At 44.4% G+C, this 21,369-nt stretch overlaps 1 protein-coding gene across 1 annotated transcript in view; it reads left to right on the top strand.

The window, feature by feature from the left end:
* Window positions 1-939: 939 nt before the first annotated feature.
* APBB3 (amyloid beta precursor protein binding family B member 3) overlaps window positions 940-21,369 on the top strand; it is an 80,873-nt gene continuing 60,443 nt past the window's right edge. The window contains exon 1 of the mRNA XM_069969809.1: window positions 940-1,003. Coding sequence (XP_069825910.1) covers window positions 955-1,003 — 49 coding nt within the window. The 5' untranslated portion in view covers window positions 940-954. The remainder of the gene's footprint in view (window positions 1,004-21,369) is intronic.

Below are 21,369 nucleotides of genomic sequence, written 5' to 3'. Positions count from 1 at the left end.
TTGACCTCCATTATAAAAAACAAACGGATCAAAATGCATCCTTTTTTTAAACGTACACCAAATTTCGGTCATGGTGTATTTTGATCCTTTTTTTTTTTAATAATGAAAGTCAATGGAAAAGCGGATGAAAACAGATGCACACGTGAACTGAGCCTTTCAAATACTGATAAAAAATACTACTTTGTGAAAGCGGTCTTACTGATCTATTTACACGCTGATGGAATATTTTTTCACCACTTTACCCACATTTCATAAATCTTTCCCGTATAGAAATGCTCCTATAGTGTTACGCAGCTCATTCCATCAGTCAGCTACCAGCCATTAGTCTGTGACGCCTCGCTGGCCCTGGGGACCCTGCAGGTGAGACTTCAGGCTTCTATATATAGCACATTTCCCAGGGAAGGACGTCCCTATTTCCTACACGAGGGAGGGAGTTATTCCATGCACTTATGCAATTATCGATGCTTATGATATGTACGATTTATATGGTATATACTATATACTCCATGGAGTGTCTGTAAATATTTTATGCTTTCCACTCTATAGGGAGAGAAGAAGAGAGAGAGAGAGCGCTGCTGGAGTGTACAGGGTAAAGCATTGTGTGATTGAAGAAGTGGAATGTGTCCTAGTGTACAGGAGCATCATTCATCAGCACTGGACAGCTCCTCCTCCAATGCAACAACCACTAAGAGCTGCCTCCTGCCTCTCCTCCCAGCCTTCGCCTTACATCCCAGCTTCTCCTCTGTCCAGCACACTCTGCACGTCGTTCACACCAACACACAAATGGGTGCTGATGACTTTTCGGCTGTGTTTGCTGGCTGATCTGGGAAGGAGCGCATACACGCACACATATGTGACATCTCACTTTCCTGCTTGATTTCCATCACTGCATTGGGCTACAGTGGAGGTCAGACCCCCTCAGCCTGTTGTGACTGAATCCGTGGATCGCAGAAGATGTTGGGGAAGGATTACATGCTCGCTATTATTATTGTAAATTATGACGGTAAGTTGATCTGATTTTTACCAGCAGGAGGCGTATTATTATACCTGAGTACAGAGTTGCCTGGCGGAGGCATGGGTATCATTATTAGTTAAAGGTTTGCTGTATCTATGCAGACTTTCATGATGGCTTCCTGGACCATCAGGTAAGCTGCAAATAATAAGCAGCCATACAGAACGCCGAGACCATAGGACCAGGTTAATACCGCTCTTATACTTCCAGTATTCTACTACCTGTTTGGGCATAATGCTCTTTAACCCTTTACGTTATAGGAGCTATATTAAACCATTACTGTTTGTTATCTTCTTTGTTGTTTAGTGCGTTTTAAGCCTCTTGACAGTCTTTACCAAAACTTATGATGACTTATGGAAGAGCCTTAAAGGGGTTATCCAGTGAAAATCTTTTTCTTTTAAATCAACTGGTTTCAGAAAGTTGTAATTTAATTCTATTTAAAAATCTCAATACTTATCAGCTGCTGTATGTCCAGCAGGAAGTGGTGTTTTCTTTGGAGTCTAACACAGTGCTCTCTGCTGACATTTCTGGCCAAGACAGGAACTGTCCAGAGCAGCAGCAAATTCCTATAGAAAACCTCTCCTTCTATGGGCATTTCCTGTCTCAGACATTGATGGCAGCAGAGAGCACTGTGTCAGACTGAAAACAACATTTCCTGCAGGACATACAGCAGCTAATAAGTATGGGAAGACTTGGGATTTTTAAATAGAATTAAATTACATTTCTATATAACTTTCTGAAACCAGTTGATTTGAAAGAAAAATATTTTTGCTGGACAACCCCTTTAAAGAGAACAACCACTTTTGTGAAGCCTTATGAAATTCCACCGCACATAGCTCCTACCGCATATAGCAGCCTTTGCCTTGCCACAAATGGCGGCATTTTTTTAATGTTGTATTCTAGGAAATTATTGATCAATGGGAAACAACTGTAACTAGGATGAGCTAGATAAAGCTTGCTGCATTTGGAGGGAGTCCAAAATAGGTAACTGGGATTGAGGAGTTAATATAAGATGGGAATGCATTAGCAGTTCTGGTCTATACTTCTACTTGAATCACTTTCTTGGCTAGTAGCACAGAGCCCTAAGCAGAGTACAGTTGGCACTGAGAAGGGCTTCAACATGGCTGTCAACATAATGTCACACCCTGAGTCGTTCCTCTGCTGACGGAATACAGATGCCTGTAGCAGTGCTTGTACTCTGCTGGTGGTGGCAGCTGTAGGAAAGCAACATTTTCAGTAGTAAAAAACCAGTTCTCCCTTACAGAAAAAAACAGAACATGCAACTCATAGTCAAAAAATAGACACAGAAAATGATAAAAGGAGTAAAAAAAAAATCACAGTCTGTAGCAATCTTTAAGCAGGAACAATTTCCTGAGTTAAGATAGGACCAGAAAGTGATGATTAGAGTGTACCTGAGCGGCATCAGAGCAAGAACAGGGCTTGGTGAGGCGATTAAAGTTTTTTCTTACATTTTTCCGACACTGCCCCCAGAGTGGCTTTAACCCTTTAAGGACATGGCCCATTTTCGTTTTTACGTTTTCGGTTTTTCCTCCTTGTGTTTAAAAGGTCATAGCACTTGCATTTTTCCACCTAAAAACCCCCATGACCCCTTATTTTTTGCGTCACTAATTGTACTTTGCAATTACAGGCTGAATTTTTGCATAAAGTACACTGCGAAACCAGAAAAAAATTCGAAGTGTGGTGAAATTGAAAAAAAAAACGCATTTCTTTTATTTGGGGGAAATGTGTTTTTACGCCATTCACCCTGGGGTAAAACTGACTTGTTATGCATGTTCCTCAAGTCATTACGATTAAAACGATATATAACATGTATAACTTATATTGTATCTGATGGCCTGTAAAAAATTCAAACCGTTGTTAACCAATATACGTTCCTTAAAATCGCTCCATTCCCAGGCTTATAGCGCTTTTATCCTTTGGTCTATGGGGCTGTGCGAGGTGTCATTTTTTGCGCCATGATTTGATCTTTCTATCGGTACCTTGATTGCCCATATACGTCTTTTTGATCGCTTTTTATTACATTTTTTCTGGATTTGATGCGACCAAAAATGCGCAATTTTGCACTTTGGGATTTTTTTGCGCTGACGCCGTTTACCGTACGAGATCAGGAATGTGATTAATTAATAGTTCGGGCGATTACGCACGCGGCGATAGCAAACATGTTTATTTATTTATTTATTTGTTTACTTTTATTTAAAACCTGGGAAAAGGGGGGTGATTCAGACTTTTATTAGGGGAGGGGGCTTTTTACTATTAACAACACTTTTTTTTTTTTTTTTACACATATACTAGAAGCCCCCCTGGGGGACTTCTAGTATATACACTGTGATCTCTCATTGAGATCTCTGCAGCATAGATATGCTGCAGAGATCCATGAGATCGGCACTCGTTTGCTTTCGGCTGCTGCAGCCGGAAGTAAACGAGTGCCGAGCCGAGGACGGCGCCATCTTGGACGCGTCCCCGGCCGGCATCAGTAACGGAGATCGCTCCTCCGGGACAAGGTCCCGGAGGAGCGATCTCCCCCACTAGACACCAGGGAAACGTTGCCTCCGGTAATCGGAGGCAGCTGTCAACTTTGACAGCTGCCTCCGATTAGCTAATTAGCGGGCACGGCGATCAGACCGTGCCCGCTAATAGCGGCGGTCCCGGGCTACACGCGGCACCCGGGATCGCGGCACTTCAAAGCGGGGCCGCCGCGCGGCCCCGCTTTGAAGTGCAAGTGAGGACATAGGACGTACCGGTACGTCCTATGTCCTTAAGAGGTTAAAAACAATGGCCCACCTGACCATCTCCCTCTAACTTCTAGTATCTAGTCTAGTATCTAGTTATCTCTTGCTAACAGTGATGTCTGCCCAATTTCACCCTCATTAGCTGAGAATATTCTCGATTGTAATATTCATCTTGGCACTTAACCCCTAGCCGTTCCATGCAGTTATAATACGTCATGGTAGAAGGTTAGTTTCAGCATGATGACGTATTATAACTGCGCAGCTTCAGATTCTTGCTGTTTACACAAACAGTGACCGGGAGCCGCAACTAAACTGTCAGCTGATAGCTGACAGTCTAGTGTAACTGGCACTGGACCCCCAAAAGAGTTCCAGCATCGGCAATTGCCGAAATTGGTGGATCTGTAATGGTAATTGGTGTGGTAAAAAATACATAGGATTACATTGGAATCTCTGCAAAGAAAATACAAATTTTAACTTTTCACTCTTACTTTGCAGCTATTCCTGTGAAATGCCCAAAGGGTTAAAAAAAACTGTGTGACTGTAGATTTGAATACTTGAAAAGGTGAAGATTTCAAAATGGGGTAATTTATCCGGGTTTCTAGTATACAGGCCTCCAAAATATACTCCAAAACTGAACTTGTGCCTAAAGAATTTCTCAGTTTGAAATTGTCATGAAAAAATTGAAAATTGCTACTAAACATTAACGGCCTCTATCATCCTAAACAAGTAAAAGCATGTTCACCAAATGCTGTTATTATAAAGTAGACATGTTCTAGATATGAAGTAATAAATAATTTATGTAGTATTACTATTTTCCCTATTGGCAGAGACTTTCAAATGTAGAGAAATGCTATTTTTTCAATTTTTCATAACATTTTGGAGTTTTTTCACAAAAAATTTCTAAAGTTATAAACCCAAATTTACCACTAACATAAAGTAGAATATGTCACGAAAAAAAGAATCTTGGAATTACAAGGATTGGTTAAAGAATTCCAAAGTTATTGATGCTTAAAGTGACACATGTCATATTTGAAAAATTTGGCCGTGTCATAAACGCCAAAACTGGCTGTGTCCCCTATGGGTGAAGGTGCTATTCCACGGGCCAAGCAGGGCCCGACCAATGATGTAAACGAGCGCTGATCTGCTAGATCGGCGCTTGTTTACTGGGCCTTTTCCACGGCCCAACAATCGTTAGCGAGGGCTGCAAGGACATCGTTACCGATGTCCTTGCAGCCCTTGTTTCATACATTACCTGTCCAGGCGCAAGTCTTCTCCTTCTCCCAGTCGCGCGCCACAGCAGCTTCAGAGCGGCCTGTCTGAACTGACAGACCACTCGGCGGTGGTTCCAGCCAGTGATTGGCTGAGCGGTCTGTCAGCTCAGACAGGCCGCTCCGAAGCTTCTGCGGCGCGGGACCGGGAGAAGGAGAAGACCTATGCCTGGACAGGTAATGTATGATAATTTGAAATTGTCGGGCGCCCGCTATTCCACGTAGCGATGGGTGGGTGGCGACCGATGATTTTAGGTTTAAACCTAAATGAGCGATCAGCCGATGACACGATCATCGGCTGATTGTTCTCTCTATTCCACAGAGCGATAATCGATTATCGCTCTGTGGAATATGCCCCTTACTGTCCTGTCATTTTCCTTGATATTGTTATTGAAAAATGGTTACTAAAACAGTTCTAATAATATAATAATATTATATATATATATATATATATATATATATATATACAGTATATTAATAAAAATAAAAATAACAATGGCTCAGATGTACCATAAAAACAGAGAAAACACAGATGCACCATTGCTTTTTGGAGCTGACAATATAGCACAGAACTGTACAGCTGATCTGCAGTGCTCCCTGGGTGGTGGGTTTCTTTGCATCTTCACAGACCCACTTGTGCACAACAACTCCACATCTCCCCAGTTCCCTATCATAGTGATTATAAGGTTTTTCAATTAAAACAGCGATTAGGATAAATTAGTTTCATTCCATTAAGATCAGGACTATAGGATGCCAGATTATTAAAGTGGTAGTTTTATTGTATGCACAATCTAGTAGAGTGATTGTATATTGCTAGGATCTGACCTTCAGGGCCCTTACCAAGCTTAGAAATGAATGGGTCATACTACAGTTCTTGGTGATATTATTGGGACAGTATTGTGCTACAGTCTACAATATTCACGTGCAGATAGTTACTAAATATAATACTTTATATTCCTTTTTGTCATCAATTATGTAAACCTTGTTCCAGTGCTTTAGCCTTTTTATGTTGTGTTTATTACAAAGCAGAAAAACACATTGACACAGTTTTTTACTTGACCTAACCTGCCCAGGCTATATAGGATTTTTCACAGACTTGTAGTTTTTTTCTATGTGTAGTATAACTCATCCTTGCATTGTTGCCTTTCTTATCTTTGATTATTCTTGTAGAAATACAGTTGCAATTAAAATGACTGCAAATGAATGCGAATTGGATTTTTAAACATACAAGCGTTTAGCCTTACAGTGTACCAGTCACAAGAACTCAACAGGGATTGTGATTGCAAACGGTCTTGCAATATACTTGTTTTCTATATTTAAATCAATGATATACATATGGCCAAACTGTGGTCCATGCTCCCTCCATGCTGATATTTTTTGGTCTTTTCTCTGTTCAACAAAAAAGAGACCAAACACAGGAGGTCCCAATTCTCTGCATGCTCCCACAAGGAGAGACACCTGTTCATCATTCAGGCTAAATATGTTATCTTTTGCTAATTATATTATCAGCTCTGCAGCTTACCAGGAGACAATGCTCTTTGTTATGCAACAATTCAGTCAGCATAATGTCACTGTGTGGTTACAGAGGTTTTGATGCTTTGTGGCAGGAGAGCTGACCTTACAATGCAAGCAGCCCCTGAATTCTCTGCTACTGAATGTGGACACGCAGCAGCTGTGCACATGTGCAGTGAAGGGAGAGACCTAATGATCATTTGTTCTTTTCTTGCAACAGTGCCTCATTAACCCCTCGATGACCTTTGGTGTACGCGTATGGCATGGGTGTCTGTCAGCCGACGGCCCAAGGCGTACCTGTACGCTATTATTTCTTTTGTCTCTATGAAATGAGCCCAGAGCTCATTTCATAGCAGGTGAAGACCAGGTTCTATCAGCAGTCAGGCCCTCCCCATTAATGAAAAGCAGCAATGATAGCAATGCAGCCTGTTATTAACCGCCTAAACGCTGATTAAGTGTAATTGACAGTAGCTCCTGTCACTTATTGATCGGAACCCGTGCAGTTTGCTTGCGGGGGGTTCTGGTCTTTTTCCCTGATTGCCAGTGGTATACTGCTCAGCGATCTTCACATAGAGTCTGCCACAGGCAGGCTCCATGTGAAGATCGCTGATAACATTGATCAATATTGATCAATTGATTACATTGATCAATAGCATAGCATTTACCAGTTTATGCAATCTAGTGACTGCTTGTAAAAGGGACTTAAAAAGTGATTTTTTTTTTTACTTTTCAAAAATATGACATAGCACCTCCCCAATAAGTTAAAGATTTGTCCACATTTTCTTTTGTATTATATTACTCATTCTTTTTATTGTTTTTACAACTTTAGGTAACGTGTGTGTGTGTGTGTATACTACCTGCCTCCTGATGAGAGATCATCAGAGAGAAGGAAGAAAACTTTTTTTTTCCTTTTTCCATTCTTTATTTTTAAAAATTTTATATCACATCACACAAAAGTGGTAATTCCATTTTAGACAACGTGGCACCAAAATTAAAAAGTCTGTATAATGCAGACCACACACATTTTTTCATCAGTAATCCCTGTGCCTCAATCAATTTCCTCCTTTTAAGAAAGTGTGATTTTACACGAAGTCCGCTACTACCGGAATAGATTCAACCAAAGGTGACCTTTACCTAAGAACTTTAGTGCAATACAGGTAATAGAACTCAGGACTACCTTCTGCCCATCCAGTTCAGAGAGTTCCTGGTTGGGTAGTACGAGCCCCAGGTCTATACAACTTGGCGTAGCAGACTCCTCAAGGCTTCCCAAGATAGCCATGCAAAATCAGTAAGATACTTCGGCTTTGTGCTCTTTGTCTTACTGTGAATCAGTCCTGACAATAGTGAGAAAGATCCCTGGCATGGACAAGGTATTCCCTAGAGGACGGTTATGCCTTCTGTGGGTTTAGCAGTGCCTCTTAGAGATTTTTCCTTATTAAAGGGACTTTTCCTGTCTCTTTCTTAGTCTCTCTCCAACTCCACTGACAAAAGACTAAAAGACCAAGACCTCCCATCAGGAACTAACAAGGCTTATATAGGGGCGACCAGGTCTAACCTCCTATTGGTGGGGCTGTGTAAAAAAGAAAAGGAGAAGTGCAGTGGGCTGTGAACGGTGTGTGGTACCTGCACATGTGATTGTCTAAAACTGAGAACATACAATACACAACTTAACCCAACTTAACAGTCCTTAAGCTGTGCCCCTACAAATAGACAGTTAAAGGAAAGTGAGAAACCAAGTAGTGAAAATACAAAAGACAGCTTCCTCCCCTTTGTGTGACACCTAACAGAGTTACCTTTTTCTGACACAAAACTTAGTGGTTCACCTGTACTGGGACACTACATCCACACTGTAAGGTTGAGGACCTTCAGGTCATGTGATCAGGTCCTTCACTCTTTTCTCTTTCCGTGCAGGTCCTGCTCCGTCATCTGTGTCTTCTGAAGTTCAGCCTACTCCCCCTGCACTACAGTGACCAAGCCGAACATTAGAACACCAGGCCTTTCCCCCCTCCCTGAGCCCAGCACTTGCCTGGGTAAGCCCAGTGCTGATGGCAGCCCTGAATGTGACCACGCTCTGCCCTCTGTGTCCTCTATGGGCATATACAGGCTGAGAGGTGGACACAGAGGGTGGGCATGGTCACATGCTTTTCCATGTTGGCCATCCTATGGACAAAATCACCACAGAACAGCCCAGCCTAGAGGGAGGAGTCTGATTTTAGATTTCTGAGGTACACAGGCAGCTGCTGTCAGTATATACAGTGAGTACAGTTACTAATACTTTACACTGAACGATTTAACTATAAAGTGGCCAACCCCTTTAAATACATAAACATCATTTTTTTTTTGTAATTACAAAAAAAAAATTTCCCCAAAATTTTCCCTACAAATAATATTTTTTGGGGATCCGTCATATGGTAGGGGCCATTACATAGCAGACACGCAGGTTTTTCCTTTCCCCTACTTCCTTTCCCCTACTTGTCTGCTCCTAAATACTATGCCATGACATTGTGCTGGTAAAAGTAGACTTGACTGAAGACAGGAAAATTATTTACAGTACACTACTATAGACATGACATGTAAAGGGAGAAATGGGTTACTGATGCACTAGCTATGTGAGCAGAAGTGAAAGAAACAACAGCATCACAACAAGCTTGTTACAGTAAGCTAGTGGTGTCCAACCTGTGGCCTTCCAGTTGTTGCAAAGCTTTGGCTGTCCAGGCATGATGGGAATTGCAGTTTTGCAACAGCTGGAAGAGGGGGGAGTTGGAACACCTATGTAATAAGCACTAAACTGCTGCTTAGTTGAAAAGAAAGCCTTGCTTTACCTTTCAGAGATCCTCTAATAAATATTGCAATAATGCAATATTCCTTCAAATAGTAAATTGGTGGCCGATATAGATAGAAATAAGGCCTGAGACCTGGAGGGTAGATGTCTTCCTGCATGCAAAGCAGAAGGATTGGAGCACTGCTCCTAGGGATCAGCTTGCCTTTTGGAGGTGGTGGTGTGCTGGAGGTTCGGAAATATAACACAGACTTGTGGAGAGCAGATCAGAAGAGCCACCCACTGAGTATGAAGCAAGTCTTGGGGGGGGGGGAGCAGTTTGGTTGGGGCTGAAATAAAAGCCACAGACCAGACAACACACAACTTTAGATCAGAGTTTTAGACTATGAAAAATTCTGTGGAACATCACCAGTAAGGGGCAAAATAGGGCACAAGTGGTTATTGTTATTCATGTAAAACCTGGTGGGATACTTGAAGAAAGTTGTTATCTCAGAATATTGAAGTTCATAAAACACTTATGATGTTTTGGTCTTTACGCTGGTTGTTATAATCCAACAAATGGCATGATTATGACCCATATGGGATCCAACAGACAACGAATGATAGGCAGTAATATGCTGTCCAGAGTTTCCGATAAATAAGCCATGCCTACAGCCAGTAGTAGAGGTTGGCAGGGAGCCTTAAAGCGACTCTGTATCCACAATCTGACCCCCCCCCCCCAAAACCACTTGTACCTTCAGATAGCTGCTTTTAATCCAAGATCTGTCCTGCGGTCCGTTCAGCAGGTGATTGTCATAAAAAATTATGTTTAAAATTGCAGCCCCGTGCCCTATGGGCGTATCTGTGCCCTAACTTTGCACCACCCATCCATCCCTCCTCCTCTTCATCATTAGGAATGCCACTGGAACAGTTACTTCTGTTTGAACACTGCACAGGTGTCTTAAAGGGAACCAATCACGCAGAAAATCAATGTAAAGCTAAGGATACGTGCTGTTAGATCACCCAGCACACTTCCCAAATATCCCCCTGTAACCTCTGAGCCCCCCTCAATGAGACAGTATTCTTACTTTGATCAGGTCATGCAAGTATGTAAACTTTTGGTAAGTAGTCAAGGTGGGCGTATGTAGTCACGATCCGGGGGCGTATGTAGTCACGGTCCAGGGCTGTAATCACGCCCAGAGGGGCGTGATTCGGAGGCTTGCGGTCCAGTGACGTCATCCGGGGGCTTGCGTTCCACGTCGCAGCCGCACCGACGTCTTCGGAAAGCCGCGCATGCCCAGTACGTCAGCGTCGTCTCCCGCCGTACTGCGCATGACAGACATAGCCTAGAACTCACTTAGCGCCGGAGATCGTCGCTGGAGGCTGTGTTTCACCTGCTGGGCTCACCTCAATTCATTTTTCTGCTGAAATCTGGTATTCCTCATCAGTTCTTTCTTCACTGCCACCAATGATTTACTTTGCAAACTCCCCCTGCCGCCAATGATTTTATTTGCAGGGGGAGTTTGCAAAGTAAATCATTGGTGGCAGTGAAGAAAGAACTGATGAGGAATACCAGATTTCAGCAGAAAAATGAATTGAGGTGAGCCCAGCAGGTGAAACACAGCCTCCAGCGACGATCTCCGGCGCTAAGTGAGTTCTAGGCTATGTCCGTCATGCGCAGTACGGCGGGAGACGACGCTGACGTACTGCGCATGCGCGGCTTTCCGAAGACGTCGGCGCGGCTGCGACGTGGATTGCAAGCCCCCGGATGACGTCACTGGACCGCAAGCCTCCGAATCACGCCCCTCTGGGCGTGATTACAGCCCTGGACCGTGACTACATACGCCCCCGGACCGTGACTACATACGCCCACCTTGACTACTTACCAAAAGTTTACATACAGCGCGTTACCTGATCAAAGTAAGAATACTGTCTAATTGAGGGGGGCTCAGAGGTTACAGGGGGATATTTGGGAAGTGTGCTGGGTGATCTAACAGCACGTATCCTTAGCTTTACATTGATTTTCTGCGTGATTGGTTCCCTTTAATGATCCAGCCCATGTGCTGTGGTAACACAGGAGGGGAATAATAGGCAATCTGCCTGGAGCATTCCTAATGGTGAAGAGGGTGGGGAGGAGGGACGGAGGGGTGGTGCAATTTTAAAATTAACTTTTTAGGACAATAACTGCATCAGCTGCCAAACGGACCCCAGGACAGATCTTGGATTAAAAACAGCTATCTGAAGGTACAAGCAGATTAGGGGGGTCAGATTGTGGGTACAGAGTCGCTTTAACTCTTTTTGGCAAGTCCGTCCACAGGTTTCTTTTATGTACTGTATATAAGAACATCAGTAGTTATTATTATTGTCTTTGAATATATTCAATTTCGAAAATTTATGCTTTTTAGATGATATGCTTTTCATTTGCATGTGTAAATGTGCGGTGAGAATTACAAAATACTTAAAAAACATCTATTCCTATTATATGGCTGGGTTCACACACTGTATATTTCAGGCAGTATTTGGTCCTCAAGTCAGGTCCTCATAGCAACCAAAACCAGGAGTGGATTGAAAACACAGAAAGGCTCTGTTCACACAATGTTGAAATTGAGTGGATGGCCGTCATATAACGGTAAATAACTGCCATTATTTCAATATAATAGCCGTTGTTTTAAAATAACAGCAAAAATTTGCCATTAAATGACGGCCATCCACTCAATTACAACATTATGTGAACATAGCCTTTCTGTGTTTTCAATCCACTCCTGGTTTTGGTTGCTATACAGCCTCACAAATACAGCCTCAAATATACATAGTGTGAACCCAGCCTTATAAAAGTGCGATCCCACTGGCACTGTTGTTAGTCAGTAATGAGATTTTTAGTATCTTCCAAGTACATAATTACCAATGTGTCATTTCATGTGGGTGTGTGCTAGAAAAAATGTAATAGTTTCAGTAATAAAGGACATAGTTTACCTTTATTATATCTCAGCAGGCCATCCATGTGAAGAGAGCTACCAGTGTAGGCCCCATGGCCTTTAGAAATTTAGCACTTCTCTGACGCATTTTGAGTCATGTTATCCCTTACTAGGCCAGGACATAAAGAAATGTGAGAGCAAGACTATTGACATGATGAGAAAGTGACAGGGGCGGGGGAAATGGGAGGCGGGAGCGGGTGACAGGAGCAAGGGAGATGGCAGCCTGGAGCCGGTGACAGGGGCAGGGGAGATGAGAACCAGGAGCGGGTGACAGGAGCAGGGGGAATGGGAGAGGGGGAGATGGGAACCAGGAGTCGGGGAGATGGTAGCTGGGAGCTGGGGAGATGAGAGCTCGGAGCAGGGAAGGTGGGAGCAGAAAGCGAGGGACATGAGAGCCGGGAGCGGATGACAGGAGCGGGGGGGAGGCATCCGTGCCACCATGCACACTATGACCTGTCCAATTTTTTCGTATTTTGACAAAGCGACTTTTAACAATAAACGATCACAAACTAGATTGTTTACCGTTAACCTGAAATTGTTCACCATTTTAGGCTGGGTTCACACGATGTAACTGTGCGGCTGTATTTTTTATGCGGCTGTAAATGTGCGGGTGAAACTCCGGCCGTGGGAAAAAATAGACATGCGGCTCAAAACATACGGTCATTTACTTGGAAATCTGGTTCAACTAAAAATAACAAATAAAATGTTAAGAAAGTGATGCAAACACCTCTGGATGCATCTGGGAAAGCAGGGAACACAGTTTACATGAATTGCTATTACCGGGGTTTGCGATCCTCTGCACTATAGCCGATGTCTCTCATGGTTAATATATTGAATTAATAAAACACATTTTCTTTCTAATAAAGTCCCTTTTATTGTTTAATAATTAAATGTAAACGATTCCATCATTTTGCAATTAAATATACTGTTAAAATAAATATATATATAAATAAATGTATATTTATATATATATATTAATTTTTTGACAGTATATTTAATTGCACAATGATGGATTCGTTAGAATTAAATTATTGAACAAAGAAACTGTATTTATTTCAACGAAAATGTGTTTTATTAATTAAATATTAATTAGTACAGGAAGCTCCATAAGCCATTAATTCATATTCCCGGCAATAGAGCATTCTGTACTAATCATCACTTTACTTTAATTAAAACATCAAATGTTTCTTCTAATTATGTTATGACAATAGCATTATTAGAAGAAACATTTAGAATTATATGTGCGCTCAGCTGATTGGCTGATCGGCTGAGCGCACATATAATGAGCCGGTCCGCAGTACAGTGACTTCATTGTGCTGCGGAGCAGCGAAGAGACAACATCGGGACATCGGATGGTGAGTATAGAGCTCTCCCCACCCCCTCCCCAGCACTGCACCCCTCCCAGCAAGGAAGGGGGGTCACATTGTGGGGCTCAAGTTCAAAGATAAAAGATGCTTGATCATAATATGTGCGTGGAAATGAAAAAAAAAAAAAGTTCTTTACTTTATTCCAATATCAGCTTTACAGGTAGAGAATACAGCGTGCTGTGTGGTGTTACAGGTAGAGAATACAGCGTGCTGTGTGGTGTTACAGGTAGAGAATACAGCGTGCTGTGTGGTGTTACAGGTAGAGAATACAGCGTGCTGTGTGGTGTTACAGGTAGAGAATATAGTGTGCTGTGTGGTGTTATAGGTACTATAACACCACACAGCACAGTATTCTCTACCTGTAACACCACACAGCGCACTGTATTCTCTACCTGTAACACCACACAGCACGCTGTATTCTCTACCTATAACACCACACAGCGCACTGTATTCTCTACCTGTAACACCACACAGCACGCTGTATTCTCTACCTGTAACACCACACAGCACTGTATTCTCTACCTGTAACACCACACAGCACGCTGTATTCTCTACCTGTAACACCACACAGCATGCTGTATTCTCTACCTATAACACCACACAGCACAGTATTCTCTACCTGTAACACCACACAGCGCACTGTATTCTCTACCTGTAACACCACACAGCACGCTGTATTCTCTACCTGTAACACCACACAGCACACTGTATTCTCTACCTATAACACCACACAGCACGCTGTATTCTCTACCTATAGCACCACACAGCACTGTGTGGTGTTACAGGTAGAGAATACAGCGTGCTGTGTGGTGTTACAGGTAGAGAATACAGTGTGCTGTGTGGTGTTACAGGAGGAGAATACAGTGTGCTGTGTGGTGTTACAGGTAGAGAATACAGTGTGATGTGTGATGTTATAGGTAAAGAATACAGCGTGCTGTGTGGTGTTACAGGTAGAGAATACAGTGTGCTGTGTGGTGTTACAGGTAGAGAATACAGCGTCCTGTGTGGTGTTATAGATAGAGAATACAGCGTGCTGTGTGGTGTTACAGGTAGAAAATACAGTGTGCTGTGTGGTGTTATAGGTAGAGAATACAGTGTGCTGTGTGATGTTACAGGTAGAGAATACAGTGTGCTGTGTGGTGTTACAGGTAGAGAATACAGCGTGCTGTGTGGTGTTACAGGTAGAGAATACAGTGTGCTGTGTGGTGTTACAGGTAGAGAATACAGTGTGCTGTGTGGTGTTACAGGTAGAGAATACAGCGTGCTGTGTGGTGTTACAGGTAGAGAATAAAGTGCTGTGTGGTGTTACAGGTAAAGAATACAGCGTGCTGTGTGGTGTTACAGGTAGAGAATACAGCGTGCTGTGTGGGTGGGACCACAATTAAATCATAAATTACTGCAAATAATTCAGTATCACAATGAAACTGCAATGTGTGAACACAGCCTAGATGTTCTGCAACAGCTTTGGGCGGGAAATAGGCAGGGTGGAGGACTGTGATGAACAGCTGAGAGAAAGCATTGCATTCTGGAACCTGTAGTACTGTGTACAACTTATAAACCAGGAAATACAGAAACACAAAACAGAACAAAACCCACCAAAACAAATGGATTTTTGGTAGTTTCAAAAATGGAATAGATAGGTAAGTAATCCTTTATGCTTCTGCAGAAGTTTAATTTTTTAACCTCTACCTGGAGTTCCCCTTTAAGCTTCATTCACTTCAATGAAACTGAGTTGCAAAAACCCCACCCAAACCAGAGACAAGAGTGGCCATGTTTTTCTAACGCTGGATAACCTCTTTAAATGTCAGTACTATACCCTATATATTTTGCCAGTTTGTACTATCCTTTGGGCCTTTCTGCTCAGATAAAAGGAAATCTGTAGGAAAATAAATGCATCCCCCTGGAATACAGCAGATTCTGTAGATAAACAAAAAAGGAAAGAGTTGTGGCATCCTCTGTTTTTCCCATCTGATTATGTTGGCAATTTTCTGAAGGGAAAATATACTGATGAACTAGTTTACAAACAACATTGAACATAACACTATGATTCATGGACTTACATTTAAGAATCTGAATACAAAGAATGCGCCATATTTGTCACCTTATAAGACGCACCTGATGGCAAGTGGGCATAATGTGATTTAGTAAAGGTTGTTTTACTTTTTAGAATGTTAGAGGGCTTAGAGGTTTAGAATTTGACGTACGCTAACAGAGGCGACAATCGGGGATACAAATGTATGACAAACAGGTATTCTAACGGATGGCAATCAGGTACAGCAATATGACAGTGGCGACGATCAGGGTAGGAAGGGATTCATTTGACTTGCACTACCTTGAGTTCCTTTTTAAAATACTTTTGATCATTGGTGGTCAGTGTCGTTTTTGGACCTTTAACCCTCTCCCTGTTGCTGTTTAGCATTGAAATCCATGAAATCCCTTATGAAGTTTCTGGGGCTCGAAGATATGATCCAAATGTGCTGGCAATGCTGTCCTCCATCTCAGTGGCATAGGTGCAGTGAGACAGTGAGGTCGTCTAAGCCAGTGAGACAGAGGGCATCTGCATCGACTCCCCCAGCCTTAGCAATGTGACAAGAAAGGAGTGAATCTCAATACTGGATGCTGGCAGGGATATGGTTAAACAGCCAGAAACTCCTTTTCAGCTTCAGATGTAGTAAGGATCAAAAATGGATGCCGGGCGCTTCAGCTTTGTTTTATAAGATGTGCTAACTTTTTCTTCCTACTTTGGGAGAAAAAATGTCTCTTATAAAGCAAAAAATCTGGTAAGGTCACAACCGATTTAACAAGCTCTACTAATGATGAGACACAATATATGGAACTGCGCAGGGCTGTGTTTGTCATTAGGCACCCATGTTAAGGGGGGCAGCAGACAGCGATCAGGTCAAGCAGCTGCTGAACAAAGCAAGAAAAAGAAAGTAATGACCACATAGTATCATAGTTGATAAGATTGAAAGAAGAGAAAGGTCCATCAGGTTTAACCTAGAGAAACCCTACTGTGTTGAACCAGAGAAAGGCAAAACCCCCTATGAGGCAGATTACAATTGCCCCATCACAGGGAGATAATTCCTTCCCGACTCCAATGGCAATCAGAATAATCCCTGGATCAACATATCAACGGAAATCTAATGCCCATAATTAGTAATATTATATTTGTCAGGACGGGACAGGTAGGGACAAGAAACAACAGTGAGCCCTAGGTCTGAACCCACCATCTGTCCCTACCTACTTGCCTCAATCGGCCCCAGGCAGCCGCGGACAACCACAAAGACGTTCCCTATACGGAGTACGTGAAACACAGAACAAGACAGACGGACAAACACAGTATAGGATAGTCAAACAGGCAGGGTCAAAACCAAACGGGCAGCGCAGTACAAAACAAGTAACAATCGGATAGTCAAAAGTCAGAGCCAGAGGTCAGGTAACACAGTCAAGCAAGCAGAGGGAGTTAGGACGGGGATCGCAGGAATAGACAAGGAGGAGCTGGGACCAGGGTATTAACCTAAATAGCCAGCACTGGGACTCTGCTTCAGCTTTGTTTCATGCTGACCAAGAGCCTGGTCCGGATCCCCATTGGACTGGCGCTCTGATCTTCCAGGTTGCAGACAGGCAGAGAAACCTGTCAATCACAGAGACAAAACAGGTGCATAATCAAGTCCCAAAGCTTTTCAGCTTAACTCCTGCATTGCATGACTCCTGGGCACACAAAAGCAAACACCAGGCCCAGTTCACACCAGGCTACTGCACATTCCTGACAATATTGTTCAAGAAAAGCACCCAGGCCTATAATTAATGAAAGTAGATGACTTCAACCAAAATGATTGTTTGAAAAATCCTTTTAGCCGACCGATGACAAACTTAGGCTTTTTAAATGGTTACTTTCAACATACACAAAAACATGGTCAACCACATTTCTATGTACGCTAAAAAAAAAAAAAAAAAAAAAAATCAGTTTTGATCCGTTCTTTTTTAGGCTATGTTCACACAACGTATATTTTCGTAAAAGCATTATTATTACGAAAATATACGTTACCTTGCCGTCTATGGGATCCCGGACGGAGCATATATACATAGTAGCGTTGCAAACAACTGACATGTCAGTTTTCTGCGGCTGCTATTCAGTTAATAGCTGCTGCAGAAAACACTGTCAGTGCACACTATGGAGCGAGTGGCTCCAGCCGCATCCTCCATAGTGTGCTGTGGGGAGTTCTGATGCGGGAGCTCCAGCCGTACGCTCCATAGTGTGCTGTGGGGAGTTCTGATGCAGGAGCTCCAGCCGCACGCTCCATAGTGTGCTGTGGGGAGTTCTGATGCGGGAGCTCCAGCTGCACGCTCCATAGTGTGCTGTGGGGAGTTCAGATGCGGGAGCTCCAGCCGCACGCTCCGTAGTAAGCTGTGGGGAGTTCTGATGCAGGAGCTCCAGCCGTACGCTCCATAGTGTGCTGTGGGGAGTTCTGATGCGGGAGCTCCAGCCGCACGCTCCATAGTGTGCTGTGGGGAGTTCTGATGCGGGAGCTCCAGCCGCACGCTCCATAGTGTGCTGTGGGGAGTTCTGATGCGGGAGCTCCAGCCGTACGCTCCATAGTGTGCTGTGGGGAGTTCTGATGCGGGAGCTCCAGCCGCACGCTCCATAGTGTGCTGTGGGGAGTTCTGATGCAGGAGCTCCAGCTGCACGCTCCATAGTGTGCTGTGGGGAGTCCTGATGCGGGAGCTCCAGCCGTACGCTCCATAGTGTGCTGTGGGGAGTTCTGATGCGGGAGCTCCAGCCGCACACTCCATAGTGTGCTGTGGGGAGTTCTGATGCAGGAGCTCCAGCCGCACGCTCCATAGTGTGCTGTGGGGAGTCCTGATGCGGGAGCTCCAGCCGTACGCTCCATAGTGTGCTGTGGGGAGTTCTGATGCGGGAGCTCCATCTGCACGCTCCATAGTGTGCTGTGGGGAGTTCAGATGCAGGAGCTCCAGCTGCACGCTCCATAGTGTGCTGTGGGGAGTTCTGATGCGGGAGCTCCAGCCGTACGCTCCATAGTGTGCTGTGGGGAGTTCTGATGCGGGAGCTCCAGCCGCACGCTCCATAGTGTGCTGTGGGGAGTTCTGATGCAGGAGCTCCAGCTGCACGCTCCATAGTGTGCTGTGGGGAGTCCTGATGCGGGAGCTCCAGCCGTACGCTCCATAGTGTGCTGTGGGGAGTTCTGATGCGGGAGCTCCATCCGCACACTCCATAGTGTGCTGTGGGGAGTTCTGATGCAGGAGCTCCAGCTGTACGCTCCATAGTGTGCTGTGGGGAGTTCTGATGCGGGAGCTCCAGCCGTACGCTCCATAGTGTGCTGTGAGGAGTTCTGATGCAGGAGCTCCAGCCGCACGCTCCATAGTGTGCTGTGGGGAGTTCTGATGCGGGAGCTCCAGCCGCACACTCCGTAGTGTGCTGTGGGGAGTTCTGATGCGGGAGCTCCAGCCGCACGCTCCATAGTGTGCTGTGGGGAGTTCTAATGCGGGAGCTCCAGCCGCATGCTCCATAGTGTGCTGTGGGGAGTTCTGATGCGGGAGCTCCATCCGCACGCTCCATAGTGTGCTGTGGGGAGTTCTGATGCGGGAGCTCCAGCCGCACGCTCCATAGTGTGCTGTGGGGAGTCCTGATGCGGGAGCTCCAGCCGCACGCTCCATAGTGTGCTGTGGGGAGTTTTGATGCGGGAGCTCCAGCCGCATGCTCCATAGTGTGCTGTGGGGAGTTCTGATGCGGGAGCTCCATCCGCACGCTCCATAGTGTGCTGTGGGGAGTTCTGATGCGGGAGCTCCAGCCGTACGCTCCATAGTGTGCTGTGTGGAGTTCTGATGCAGGAGAAATGTCTGATTTAAATGTCTGATTTAAGCAAATCTATATTTTTGTAGCAAGCAAGCAAGCAAGGTTGTAACAGAAGCAATAAGCCTTCTTGTCCACCAGTGACACAAATGAGGATGATGGATCAGTGTTAAATGACTCCATATTGACCATATAGAGGAGATTATGTGTAGAAAACAGTGGCATAGCTACCATTGAGGCAGACCAGGCGACTGCTTTGGGGCCCATGGGGCAGGGGGGTCCGGCAAAACATGTGGTCTGTCTCCATTGTACTACCAGCTGCCACTGTCAACTCACTTACCAACAGCGGCTTACTCCCCCTGAGAGACAGTGGCTTTCTGCCGCAGTGACAGGATCAGGCACTGCCACTACGCCCCCCACCGGACAGTGACAGCTGTAGCAGGTACTGCCACTTGTGCTAACTGCACTAAGTGTCATCTGCACCTCAGGAAGCCTTCCCCCCAACAGTAGGGTTAGGTGTGGTGGCACTGCTAGCACGCAACACTCCTCCAACCCCCTCCTGCCCCCGACAGAGACGCTGCCTGGCCCCATCCTCCTTCATGTCATGTGAGTATTTACATGGGTGGGTGGGGGGCCCGTAAGATTTCTTGCTATGGGGCCCCATGAATCCCAACTACGCCCCTAGTAGAAATTATTAATTGTGGAGAGGTTTCACATTTATTGTTGATATGTCAGATACAACAGCAACCAGGGCATGAGGGGTTAACCTATTTTTACAGTAAGATATAGTTTTCCCCGGCACAGCTGAAAAGCTCTTTGAGTCACCAAGCAGCTTACCCCGGCGAATGTGTGGGCAAACACACAAGTATGCTGCCAATCTATGAAACAGTGCGTTTTACACAGTAATCCTCCAGATAAGAGCCTTCATTTTCTTGATTAAATCCTCCTATGCTGTCAGCACCATGGAACAGATTTCTGCCTTACTAAGTGTTGGGCTAAAAATACATGACTATTTTTTTTTGTCTATCTGTGAGCTGGCATTATACATTTGTTACATAAGGCAGAAGAGAAAGAGAATAATACCAATGATGAGTTTGTCTTCGGACTTAATCCGAAAGCCGAGTGGAGGTATTCTTAAGCTGAACACACAGAAAAAAGATCTTTAACAGATCAATGTGTAATGACAAAAGGATGCTTTTCATTCCCTATAGGGATATTGCTGATTCACCAACCTATAGGCATCAGTTTCCCTGACAAAGAACATTCTCATATGGAATGTACAGATATTGAGATCTAGCTAGTTGTTGTGTTATGGTTGTCACCATGCTCCCAAATCCAGCAAGCCAAAATGCAAATAAAGGGCATCCCCCCCAATAAGAGGACTGCCTCAGTATACTATCATCCTATATCACATTATCACATCAGCCCGTTATATACATTATATACATGCCAGGGCCTGGCTTTGGCCAGCTCCCCTGTCAGGGACAGAGGACAGCCACCAAAGATTTCCTTTCTGAATTAAGCAACCACAACTATTGTAGGGATCTTCCCGGGGGATGGTGTGTTTGGACACAGTTCACGGCAGACTTGGACTCTCTGTCACTTCACTTGGCAGGTAATATTGCAGGGTGTGCATAAGCCCCAGCTCCCAGCGAACACACCATACAGGCTGTTCACTCCTGTCTGAGAGACTCCCCTGCACACTGAGCTCACCTTTTGCCTTCTCAGGCTGATTGGGATCAGAGCTCACCTGATCCCAAAACCCATACTGGATCGAGGGGGAGGGAATGGCAGATCCCACTACCAACCTATCCACCATTCCAGTAAATCCAGGCCCGGTAAAAATAAATAATAACTCAGCAGCATAGCACTGCTGAGCAACAGATCCCTCCTGGACTTACCACCTCACACTACG

Source organism: Dendropsophus ebraccatus, chromosome 1, assembly GCF_027789765.1.
Source record: "Dendropsophus ebraccatus isolate aDenEbr1 chromosome 1, aDenEbr1.pat, whole genome shotgun sequence".
Classification (NCBI taxonomy): Eukaryota; Metazoa; Chordata; class Amphibia; order Anura; family Hylidae; genus Dendropsophus; species Dendropsophus ebraccatus.
The sequence above is the reverse complement of the archived record's forward strand: the minus strand, read 5'-3'. Positions and strand labels throughout refer to the sequence as shown.